Source organism: Rhea americana, unplaced genomic scaffold (genome assembly GCF_003343005.1).
Source record: "Rhea americana isolate MKP2758 unplaced genomic scaffold, rheAme1 scaffold_278, whole genome shotgun sequence".
In the NCBI taxonomy this organism is placed as follows: domain Eukaryota; kingdom Metazoa; phylum Chordata; class Aves; order Rheiformes; family Rheidae; genus Rhea; species Rhea americana.
The window spans coordinates 900,334-912,189 of NW_028186399.1; the positions used below are offsets into that span (position 1 = coordinate 900,334).

General features: G+C 61.8%; 2 protein-coding genes across 2 annotated transcripts; both read right to left on the minus strand.

Annotated features, from left to right (window-relative positions):
* Positions 1 to 841: 841 nt before the first annotated feature.
* Positions 842 to 8,284, minus strand: LOC146593882 (mucosa-associated lymphoid tissue lymphoma translocation protein 1-like). Its single transcript, XM_085308564.1, has 16 exons — positions 8,148 to 8,284; positions 7,565 to 7,731; positions 6,895 to 7,025; positions 6,512 to 6,665; positions 5,852 to 6,030; positions 5,666 to 5,762; positions 5,254 to 5,301; positions 4,977 to 5,012; positions 4,462 to 4,665; positions 3,902 to 4,079; positions 3,472 to 3,546; positions 2,752 to 2,879; positions 2,532 to 2,681; positions 2,039 to 2,196; positions 1,794 to 1,928; positions 842 to 1,484 (listed from the first exon to the last, which is right to left on the minus strand). The coding sequence occupies exons 1-16, from the start codon at positions 8,282 to 8,284 to the stop codon at positions 1,179 to 1,181; spliced, it is 2,283 nt and encodes a 760-aa protein (XP_085164690.1). The 3' UTR covers positions 842 to 1,178.
* Positions 8,285 to 10,706: 2,422 nt separating this feature from the next.
* MRPL54 (mitochondrial ribosomal protein L54) lies at positions 10,707 to 11,851 on the minus strand (the record flags this gene model as incomplete). The annotated part of the gene is made up of 2 exons (XM_085308556.1): positions 10,707 to 10,978; positions 11,526 to 11,851. Coding segments are annotated over 2 exons (459 nt in total), but the record flags the coding sequence as incomplete, so codon positions are not given.
* Between the last annotated feature and the right edge of the window lie 5 nt (positions 11,852 to 11,856).

Sequence of the window (11,856 nt, forward strand, 5' to 3'; positions counted from 1 at the left end):
GAGGTGATGAGGTTACACCCGAGCGGTGCTCGGGGTGGGGTGGGGGGACGCCCGGCCGAGGGCCCCCCGGCGACCTCCCGCGAAGCCACGCACCCCTTGCCCGGCAAACCCCCTCACTCGGCACAGAAACTTTTTCAGCAGGTATTTCCAGCAGGGAAAAAAAAATAATAATAACGCCTTTTAAAYCCAGAAAAACCTTAAAACCCCCCATTACTGTCATTCTAGCTAACAGGAATAAAAGGAAGTTTGTTGCTTTTGGGGGATAGACACCAAGTGCTTTCAGGAGTTTGGTTCATTTGGAGCTGCTTTTCCTAATATTTTCCGCTTTTCCTGGGGGAAAAGCCCGTGGGCCGCGGCGGGCGCCGCTTCCGGCACCAGCGCAGAGACGTCCGCGGAGCGCGGCGAGCCGGCGGAGCGCCGCGGAGGCTGCGGGCCCGCGCGGGGACAGCGCGGGGACAGCGCGGGGACAGCGCGCCCCTCGGCCGAGCCGGCCCCTTCCCGCTCCCCACCCCTTTAATCGCCTCCCTTTGGATTTGCCCCGTAATCTGATTATTTCTCTCTATTTCTCCTAGGCCTGAACGAGCCCAAGCTCGCCCCGGCGCGACGCCTCGCGCGCCGGCTGAGCCGCGGCGTTTGGGCACTCTGGCTCCCCCCCCAACCCGTCCCCGTCCCCGGGGGGCTCCCGCTGGGGCCGGGGGCCAGTCCCCCCGTCCTCGGCTCCGCGCCCGCCTGCGGGTCCCGGCGGCGCCCGGCGGGGGGGGGGGACCGTGTCGCCGATGCCGGCGGCACCCGGCCCGGCTGGGACGTGGGGCTGGAAGTGACCCACGCGCGGGGCTGGCCCTGAGCGTCGCCCCAGCGAAACGCCCCATCCCCGGTGCCCCAAACGCACAGCCAAAATATTTGGGGGAGTCCCCAAACCCCCGGCACCGCAGCCCGGACCCCTCTGCTGAGCCCCATCCTGCCGGCACTGGGGGTCCTGGTGGTGCCGTGCGGCGAGCCCTGCACCCCACAGCGTCCTGGGGAGCCCCGGCACGGGGCAGGATGGGGCTCAGCTCCATCCTCGGCACCTCTGCTCCCTCCGGCTCCTGGCCCCCCTGGCAGGAGGGACGTGGCAGCGCCGCGGCGTCCGCGGCTGCCGGAGGGGACCGCGGTGGGGATGGGGGGGCCRTGCTGCCCGTCTACAGGGAGTGCGAGCTGGGGATCTCGGGGCTCAGGTTCTCCTCGGGGGTGTTCATCCAGCGAGCGTCGGCGGGCGCCCAGCTGCCCGGGGGTGAGCCGGACAGGGGGCTTCCAGAGGCCTCGGAGCCCGGCAGCGAGACGGAGGCATCCGGGTTGGGCTGGGCAGAGGCATCCGGCCCATCGCCAAGCCTCAGGTTGAGTTTGGCGATGAGCGGCTTCCCCACGTTCACCGTCTGCCTCTCCTCCACAAAGTCGTCCACACCCCGGTACTGGTACTGCAGGCACACGGTGAACACCAGCTCCTGCTGCAAAGCACCAGGGAGTAGCGTGGGGGAAAGCTCGTGGGGACGGCCTGGCCCAAGCTCGTGGGGACGGCGTGGCCCAAGCTCATGGGGACAGCCTGGCCCAAGCTCGTGGGTACGGCGTGGCCCAAGCTCGTGGGGACGGCCTGGCCCTGACATCGCCGTGTCCAGAGCTGTTTGGCCCAGCTCTGAGGATCGACTTGCCCCCTTGCTGCATGGGCAGACCCACAGCAGATCCTGGCAGAGCCAACCCTGGGGGCAGTGACCAGGCGGTGACAATGTCACCRTCCTCCAGCCCAGCACAGCTCTTACCCGCAGTTTCTGCAGACTGCAGAGCCGGCTGTAGAGGCAGCAGGAGGGGACATCAAGGCTCCAGGTTGGAGACAGTGGGCTGCCCACCTCCTCAGGGCTCTCCTTGTTGGTGAATTTGAGATCCACGTCCAGCTCCTGCCTCAGACAATGCCTGGCCATGAAAATCACTGAGGGCCCAACAGGACCCTGTCCAACACCACGTCACCAGGAGCAGATGCCCAGAGGTTTTAGAAACGAGCTCTCACCTCTGGTATGTCTGTGAGCTTGGCCTCACACTTGGTGATATCCTTTGGGGTGTCCACAATGCGAGTATAGATGATCATGATGTTGGAGAACTCGGCAGCAAAGCCCAGCTGGACGGTGACCCCGCAGTCAAAGTGGAGGTGCCGGCTTTCYGGCAGGACTGGGGAGACAGCGAGCATGGGGCTGGGACCTTTGGGGATGCTCAGGGATGGGGCCAGTGCTTCAACCACTGGGGAGCAGCCACTGCAGGGCTCTTATAGCAAGAGCAGGTCTCCCTGGAGCAGGGTCCCCAGCCTGAAGCTCCTGCCCTGGGGYTGGCAGCTTCCATAGGGGTTGGGCTGGGGGGTTTCTCTTTCCTGGAGCAGAGAGGAAAGGCTGGGAGAAAGGTCCAGGGAGGTGCTGCCCATCACCTTATCCCACCATCTCTTGGACCTTCCTTTCCAAAACCTCATGAGTGCCAGAAGCACATGKGGACAAGGCGGGTGCAACACTCACCGTGGGCCTTGGCCCACTGCAGGTTCCTGACAGACARCTCATCCTGGCCCTCAGCTGGTTGGATGGGGTCTGTGAGGGCTCGTCTCTCYGAGAGGTTGCTGCGCAGCTCCAAGGCTTGCCGACCCCGAGTGATCTCCAACGTACCCATGTCTGCAGGAGGAGGAGGGGGTCTGAGAGGGCTGGGAGCCTCGCTGGCTGCCTCCCATCTCTTGCARCTCACCTTCGGCCACCTTGTCCAGCAGCACTGTGATCTTCTCGTCCTCCAGCAGCCAGCGCTTGAGGAAGCTGACAAAGATGCCATTGGAGAGCTCACCCTGGCTCAGCTCRTAGGCTTCAGCATCTGCGCAGCTGGGAGATCAACAAGTAGATGTGGGTTCCATCACTGGGGTCCTCCTGTCCCCATGATGTTCCTCCAGAACTAGCTCTTGATCTGGAGCTGCATCCTCAGCGTGAGGCTGGACCCAGACTCAAGCCCCAGAGCTGGACATATCACATTCAACAGCCATGCCAGGATGAGGTGGGGGCTTTGGCTGGATCCTGGACACTTAAAGTGTCATCATCCTTCCTGGTCATCGTCAACCCAATCCTTGTGCTCCAGAGGACCCTCACTACTGAATTCCCTTGGGCACCATCAGCCCAAGCACCACTGTGAGCTTCTCCCTTCCCACAAAGGAATCTGGGGCTAAGACTTTCCTTCATGCACCACAGCACTAATGGCACTGACCAGAAGGGAGCCAATCTGACCTGGAGCAATACTGCTTGATACGTACCATACCTAGGTGCAGGGAACAGCTTGGTTGGGGTGCTGGGCCCTGTCCCCACTCCAGACCACAAAGAAACATGTCCCATCAGCCCCAAAGCATGGTAGGACCCAAGCAAGGTTGCCTGGACTCARGCCTGCTGCCTGCATCCCCGGGGAAAGGTGAAGATGGAGACGTACGTGGCATAGCCGAAGACGATGTTGGCTGTGACTTGCAACGCCCCGACCTGCGGGATGATGTCATCATTGAGGTTCCTGGAAAAGAAGGGCTGCTGGGACCCATGCAGTGAGTGGTGGGACAGCTAGGGGCACCTATTGCCTGCTTGGACACACCAGTGTGGTCTCTCCTGTGCCTGGGGAGCCTGCTTGCCAAGAGCTTTACGTGCCGCARACCCACAGGGAACACTCTAGTTTTCCCAGGAGCTATGTCTCCCCAGTGGTCGACCCAGATGATCCCATTGGGTGCCTGCCAGGTGCTTACTGCCTGCATGGGACTCCAGGGTCCTGCTGTCCTCCTCTAGGTCTCACTGGGGCACCCTACTGGTGGTGAGCACCCACATGCCCACAACCCAGGACCTCCCGCCTTGGTTCATGGGCAGGACTTGGTCACCTCTTGCGGCACATGTCGAGCAGGAAGATGTTGAGGCCAGTGTGGCGCTGCTGCATGCTCCGCAGCACGCGCTGCACGCACAGGCAGTGGGCCGAGGTGTAGGAGCCGGGCGCATCGATGGGCACCATGAAGCTGTTGCCGAAATTCTCATAGCCATGCCCAGCATAGTAAAGCAAACCTGAGAGGGGGACGAGGACAGGGGGGTTTTTTCCCTCCTCATTTCTCAGGGTTCTGCCTCCTTCCAGATTCTGGCATCCCACAAATCTCAGCATCCCCCTCTGCAATGCCAACCCTGCTCCCAGCTGCCCTGGTCCACTGCAGTGGAAGGGCAAGTGTTTGTACAGCCTGGGTCTTTCCTTCAGCTTGGGCTGCACTACCCATCCCTGAGCTCCTACTCTTGCCCTGGTTTAGGCTATTCCTTGCCCAGCTTCCCCYCCGCCTCCCCAAGACCCCTAGCCCCAAACTGTCCTGATACCCCCAGGGTTGGAGACATCCTGATGAATAGGGACCCCAGCTGTGGGCAGGCAGCAGGGGCACAGACATGGCAGGACCCACTGTACCGTAGACGCCCTTGTCAAGGAGAAGGAGGAACTCATTGACAGCCATCTGCATCTCAGCCTTGCACAGGTCCAGCAGCGAGACCACCTTGAAGTCGAGCTGGCGGAGGAGGCTGCTCAGCGCGTGCACGTCCACCATGGGGGCCTTCAGGTGTTTGTGGTGCAGGTAGTGCATGTTGCCAATCAGCAGGGCCACTTTGTCGGTGGCTGGCAGGATGGGAGAGGGAYATGCTGGGGACAGAGTCAGGAATGCTTCCCTGTCCCCCCCCCCACCACCTACAGAGGTGACACCTTGTTTTGCCTAATGTCCCCATGCCTGTGGTACTCCCGCAGCACCACAGGTCCCTGCCTCTCTGATCAAGTCTCCCCAGGATGCTACATCCCAAGCATTCCATGCCTGAGCCCAGCTGAGCAGAGGAGATCCTGCAGAGTGACACTGGCCATCAGGAACTGGGACAGTGACAGCCCCAGTGTCGCCAAACCGTTTGGGACAGGTTGTTTCCTGGAAGAACTCTTACCATACAGCTGTCCAGGGCTACAATGCTCCAAGGCACCTGAAAAGACAGAAACATGGGTGCCCCAGCCCTGAGCACCACAGTCCCACCGGAGAGCATCCATGTGGGCTCTCYCCAGGGGCAAAAACAAGCAGAAGGTGACCCCTTGGGAGAGCCCAACTGCCCAGGAGCCAGGCAGCCTCCAGCCCACCACGTCTTGCACCATCTCCATCTCCTGGTCCAGGAAGAGCTATGCTGCTCCAGGAAGGGGGAGACGAGCGAGGACAAAGCCTGCACATACCTCCATCCCCATCCTGCCAGGAACCTCCAGAGGTGAAGAGACGCGGGCCTGTAACAGTGCGAAGGGGGGGGGGTTAGGCTAGAGAGAGCTGGTTGATGCACAGGGTGGCACTGATGAGGCCAGTRGGCTAGGGAGGACCTTGGCATTGCATGGGGACACGCTGGAGCAGCTCTTGCGCTGTACCAYGAACAGTGATCATGGTGTCCCAGGATGGGGCTAGAGCCTCCCAATAAGCCTGAGGYACCCAGAAGAGGCCATGGGAAGGCTTTACAGGGGGATGAAGCAAACCTGGCCTGGATACACCACACTAGTGTGATGGAACAGGAGGAGACATTGGTTGTCACCTCTTAGACGGGGCTGTCACCCCACCTGAAAGCCTGCCTTGGCCATAGGCATGGTGCTGAGCCCTCACCAATCTCCACGTCCACCTCCTGGCTCCACATCTCATGGAAGAGGTTGAACACCCKGCAGGAATAGCTGCCCCTCTCAGCCGTTGTCACCAGCTTCACCTGCCAGGGACGGAGTGGAGCTGGGGGCCATCTGCTGCAAGGCACAGCCTGCRTGGCGCCAGGCAGGGCAAGGGGCCTCGTGGCAGTACCTGGAGCTGGGGTGCCCGCGCACCCTCCATGGGGCGCCGGTTCCTGAACCATTGGTACTGGGGCGGTGGGTTGCCAATGGCTCTGCACTCCAGCACCAGTGTGTCCCCTTCGGCCAAGCGACAGGCCCGTGGCTGCTGCAGGATCTGCAGCCCCACCATGGTTGGGCAGTACCCACTCGCTGGAGAGGAAACAGCGCACCAAATTTGTCACCCAGCGAAGCCAGGGCACACTGGAGCCCTTGTGCTGTGCTGGGACCCTCTGGCTTGATGTGAGGATGCTCAGTACATGCGGCAGAGCCTGGGGCCAAACCCTGGGTACAGATCCATCCAAGCTCCAAACCCCCAGCCCCCAGGTCCTGGCACCCATAGATGCTGGGCATGGCGTGCAAGTGCTGGCCATGAGCCGACTGGCRCTAGGAGGATGTGGAACACAGCACAACCAGGGTTTGTGCATTCAGTTCCTCCATGGCCACCACAACCCCAGCAAGCCCAGTGATCCTTTCAGCTAGGCCAGAACCTGATAGGGCAAGTGATGCCCCACAGGAGCCAGTCCAGGGCTGAGTGGGGTGAGATGACGCCCTGCAGGAACCAGCCCAGAGCCCAACGGAGTGAACGACGCCCTGCGGGAACCAGCCTGGGGACAGAGATCTCTGTGCCCACCTGAGCTAGGGCTGCTGCTCTTCTCGACCTGGACGTGGGCCCACCTGGAGAAGACAAAGCTGACCCCACAGTTCACTCGGCAGATGTACCAGCTGGGCTGGCCTTGCAGGGTGGCCGTGTCGATCACCAGCTCTGGGGCTGTGGCTCCAGGCAGCTAGGAGACAGCAGGAAGATGTCAGGGACTGAGGATTCAGACAGCTCAAGTCAGGAGTTCCATTCCACTCATCCATCCCTCCTGGCATGAGCTGGTCCAGAGACAACTGGGGTGCCTTTGCCATGGACTGGGCCCAGGAGCCCCYAGGAGAACTTGCCCAAAGCCACTCTGTGTGCCAGGAGCAGGGTCGAGCCTGTCCCAGCGTCTTGCAACCACRGTGAGACCTCACCTCCTGCTTCCCRCGGAACCACTGGTAACTCAGCCCTGGTGGGCCAGTTGCCCAGCAGGTCAGAGACACTCGTGTCCCCTCTGTCACCTTATGCGACTCTGGCTGCACTGTGATGCGAATCATGTCTTGGACTGCAAGAGAGGAGAGAACCACCTTAGCTGGCTGAGACCTCTGTCCTGCACCGCCCCGCACTATCCAATCATCCTTGGTCCTGTCCCRTCCCATCTCATCCTGCCCCATCCCATCACATCCTGCCCCATCCTCTCATACTCTATCCTATCCCAACCATCTCTTCCTATCCTGTCCCATTACATCACATCCTGTCCTGTCCCCATCTCCTCTCACCTTGCCCTACCCTATCCCATCACACGYTGTCTCATTCCCATCTCATCTCATCCTGCCCCATCCTAGCCCAACACACCCTGTCCTGTCCCATCCTCTCCCATCCCATCTCACCCTGACCCATCCCACACCATCCTACCACATCCCACTCCATCCCATCATGACATATCCCATCCTATCGCACTCCATTCCATCCCACCCTGGTCAGGGCCCCACTAGTGAGCACGAGACCATCAGCTGCTCCTCCTCTCTCCCTCACTTTCTTCTGCCGAGCCCCCATCCTTGGTCCCACCTCCAGGCCCCATGCAACCCCACCGGCAGTCCCTACCAGCACCGCTGAGGACCTGGTAGGCCTGTGTGTGCCCCATCTTGTCCAGGCAGCCCAGCAGGTACTTGAGGCTGCAGTCACGTTCAGCCAGCAACTGCAGGAGGCATTGTGTGGGGCTGCCACGGGGCTCCAGCACCTTCAGTGAGCACATCTCCAGTTCCTCCTCGCTGCAAAGTGGCCCCAGCAGTCAGCACCACAGCCCAGCTCCAAGGCAGACAGGGCCCACCCTGGCACCTGGGGAGGATGGGGACCCAGCAAAGCCTCCCTCCCTGGAGTGCAGCAATGCCCAAATGACTTGCCATCACCTCCTATCCCAGGCTGTGGCCACAACAAAGTGAACAGGCAATGGGGACCCTTGTTCAGCCACCGGAAGGGCTGTGCCCACATGCATGGAAAAGGGCTCCCAGTACTTGCACAGCCCCACTGCCCTGGCTGTTGGGGTATTGTGCCCAATCACTGCATTTTGTCACCTGGAGCTGGGACAGGTTGGAGCCATCAACCCATCAACAGTGAGGGATGGACCACTGGACATGCCTCGTGCAGGGACAGACCCAGCTGCTGCCCATGGCCCCCACATCCCTACCTGCACTTGAAGCGTTTCTCAGCTCCAGCCACCTCTGCCAGCTTGCGCCAGCCCCGGCTGGCGTTGTCCAGCAGCTCGCAGAGCCTCGCCACCACATCTTCACCCAGGGAGCCAATGRGCATGCTCCAGTCTGCCATCCTGGCCAGGTGCCCCGGTCCCAGCACCAASAGTGATGTCCCTGGCCACTGCCTGCCTAGGGATGCAGAGGGTGTGAGTCATCACCAGAGTAACCTGACAGATGCCTGCACCCCTCAGGGCATCTCCAGGAGCTCCTCACAGATTACATGGCTTTGCTCTGGCAAGTGGAGCTGAAACAGAGTCCATGGGGCTGGAACATGGGATGGCTTGGGATGAAGAGCATGAGCAGGACCCAGCACGAGTCTATCACGTCAGCTCCCAGCAGGACTTGCCACATCCCAGCTGGCAGCATGGAGGTGCCCAGGTTGACTGGGATGTTTGTGTGGTTCTTGCAAGAGTGARGTGCCAAGCAGGGTGGCCGTGTTGCCCTGCAGGAAGCCCAGCAAGGGTTTGGTCCCCTTAGTCACACTGGAGAGGTGGCAGGAGCAGGGGGAAGCTGGCYGGGCAGGCCTGCTGAGTGCTGCCTGTGGGCAGCCAGCCAGGTATGCCACAAGTTCCTCCCTGCGCCTGGAGGACAAGGGCCATGACAGTAGCACAGGGGACTCAGATCACCCCCAGCATCCTGCAAGGAGCTAGGTCCACATTAGCCCAGCCCTAGGCTGAGGCAACCCCTTGCCCATCACTTTGGTGGTGTCTCCAGCTGGCAGGAAGCAGCCTGAACCCTGCCAGGGCACCCAGAGGAGCCTATCGGGGCAGGAGTGGGGAAGGGGAGATGAATCTGAGCCCCAGGACACGAATCCTCCATGCAAGYTGCACGCAGGGGAGAGCAAAGGGGACAAGCACCCAGCGCTGGGGCCAGAACCAGCCCCAGCTCCCCTCAAATTCGCACCTCCAGCAAGGCAGCGTGGCCCAAACCTCCTTGTCCCTTGCACAGAAACCGCCCTGCTCGGCCCCAGGCTGTGGGTGGCACCGGGGACAGGGCTCCTTCCTCCTCCTGCATCTCTTTCTCCCTCCCCACTGAGACAYGCAGGGTGGGAGCTTGTCCCCAGGGCCAGCTCATCCACGGCAGCAGGGTGACGCCCGACCAACCCTGGAGCCAGGGAGCAGCGGGCGCTTGAGCACGGAGGGTCCCACCTAGTGCAGCACTTGCTTTGGTGGTGGGCGAGTTAAAGGGGCCGGGTGCGCTGGAGGGTGGCGAGGGGAGGGCAAGCAGCAGCGCGGGCACGGAGAGAGGGACAGCGCCTCGAAGGCCCGGGGCACTCACCTGCGGACACAGTCCGGCCCAAGCCTCCAGGGCAGATCCCACCTCCCGCCGGAGGAGCCTGCGCGGAGCCGTCAGCTCCGAGCTGCAGCTCGGCGCGCGCCGAGCCCCACGCAGAGGAAACGAAGGTTAAAAGCAAAAGCCGCCGCCCCCCCCCCCCAACGGCACTTCTGCTTTCCTGAGCCGCTTCCTGCGCTGCACAGCGTGGGCGCCCGCCAGCTGCTCGCCCAGCCTCCCTGCAGCCCCTGGGGAAAGCCTGGCGTCTCGGGCCACCCCGAGGCCCACGCGGTCCAGGGCACGCTGCGGGGCCCGTGGATMGGGCCGTGGCTCCAACGCTCCTTCTTTGCTGATAAAGGACCCGGGCGGTTCTGAGCCAGGGCCTCTCTGCACAGCTTGGGGCTGGGATYGGGGGCAGGAGACAGCCACGGGGAAGCTGGTGCGCTTTTCCGTGCTGCGGACACRCGGGGACAGGGCAGCAAAGAAGCCCTCGTTGCTAAGCGTTTGGGGGAGTTGTGGCCAACCGTGCTGTAAACCCAGGTGTCGCAGCAGCTGCAGCCTTCTGTGACCCCGAGACATCTCCCTTGCCAACACCTCTCTTCTCTCTGGTGTGGAGATGTCTCCCCCACCAGCCCTAGTTGGGAGGAAGCGAGAGTGCGGGGTGGTGGCGGAGGCGCTGTGAGCCCTGGGGAGCACATGACCCAGCAGGAAGGACCACGATGACCCCCCTGCACCTTGCTTGCTGCCCCCACAGGCCCGACCAGATCCCCCATCCTTCCCCCACTGAGGGAAGCGGCCCTGGGAGCCCCAGGTGCCCAGGTCCACAAACCCCCTTTCTCAAGGGGGGCACAGTGATGCCAGTGGAGACATCTCCCCTGCAAACCCTCTGCCCTCCTCTGTAGGCTCTTTAAACAGTTCCCCAGGTGTTGCAGCACACAGAAGACAGCTGAGCTGGTTTGGCAGCTTAAACTCCTCTATGAGCAGAAAACGAAGCTTCTGTTTTAGCAACAACTACCAGAATTTGTGGCCTGAGGGTAACCAGCAGCAAGGGGCATGATCAGCTAGCTGCAAATGCCACCAGCGGATCCTCAGAGCAAGATGCAGTGCATATACCAGGGACAGGCCCTGGGAGGGGAAACACACAGGTCGCTGGAGAGCCACCTGCACTGAGCTTGCAGGTTGCAGGGTGTCTGGGCTCACCACAGCCTCAGGAAGGGGAGACATCAGCACGACCATAGATTTATTATCAGTTTTTAGCAACAATAAGAGACCAAACGCAGGGGAGGGCACTTCGGCCCAGCGACATCCACGGCTGACATTCACTGCAGCTTCCAGCGCCCCTGAGGACGGCAGGGTCTGGGCCTACAGCTTCTTGCCCTTCTTCAATTTGTTGCGGCGCCATGTGTTGTACTTCCGCACGCGCCTCCAATATTCCAGCGATTCAGGGTCCAGCTCCTCCAGCTTCTTGGGGGGCTCCAGGTTCATCTCAAAGAGCCTGAGGGATGAATGGAGAATGTGAGAGGCCGTGGCAAGAAGGAGACAGGCAGGGGATGAAGCAATGGCTGTGTGAGATCAGGGTGTCCAGGTCCCTCCTCCACTACAACCACAGTGCAGTCTGTTTTCCTCCCCTGGGTCTCAGGGAAGGTCTCTGGGCTGCAGATCAACACCAGCTTCCTCTTCCCAGAATGGGGAGCAGCTCCCCATCTCTCCTACACTCATCTGTGCCTCCAGGCCTAGGCAGGCACCACTTTCCCCACAAACTCCCTTCCTGCCTGGCTGCAGGGCATTAGAGGAGCCAGCCCAGCGTGACATCCTTGTCAGGATGGGCCCACCAGGAAGAACCCACTTACAAGGCCTTGCTGGAGTACCCAGGTGTCTTGCACAKACAGGCTGCCCCCATGCTACCCCTCCTGCGAGGAGCCCTCCACGCCAGGACCAAGAAACCCGTGCCTATCACCACCCAGGCACGTCCCAACCTCCAGGCCCTGCTCTAACACCAGGTCCCTCCTGCACTCGCAGCCAGCGAGCCGGGCACAACCTACCAGTCGGGATACTCAGAGTCTGGCTTCAGGGCCACCTCCGGACCCTCCTTGTAGATATTGACCCCCATGGCGTAGGTGGTGAGCATAACGGGGTCCGTGCACACCTCCGGCCCCTTCAGGTCCTCCTTCGCCACGTTCTTGCCCTTGGACTTCGCAGCTGCGGGGACAAGAGCACGGTCAGCGCAGGGGACACGGGCAGGGGACACGAGCACGGCAGGACGGAGCTGCACGGGGCCGGCGGAGAGGGGCGCAGAAGGCAGCCGGGGAAGGGCGTGAGGGGCCAAGGCCGCGGGGCAGGCACGAGGGAGGGGGCCAAGGCCTCCGCGAGGGA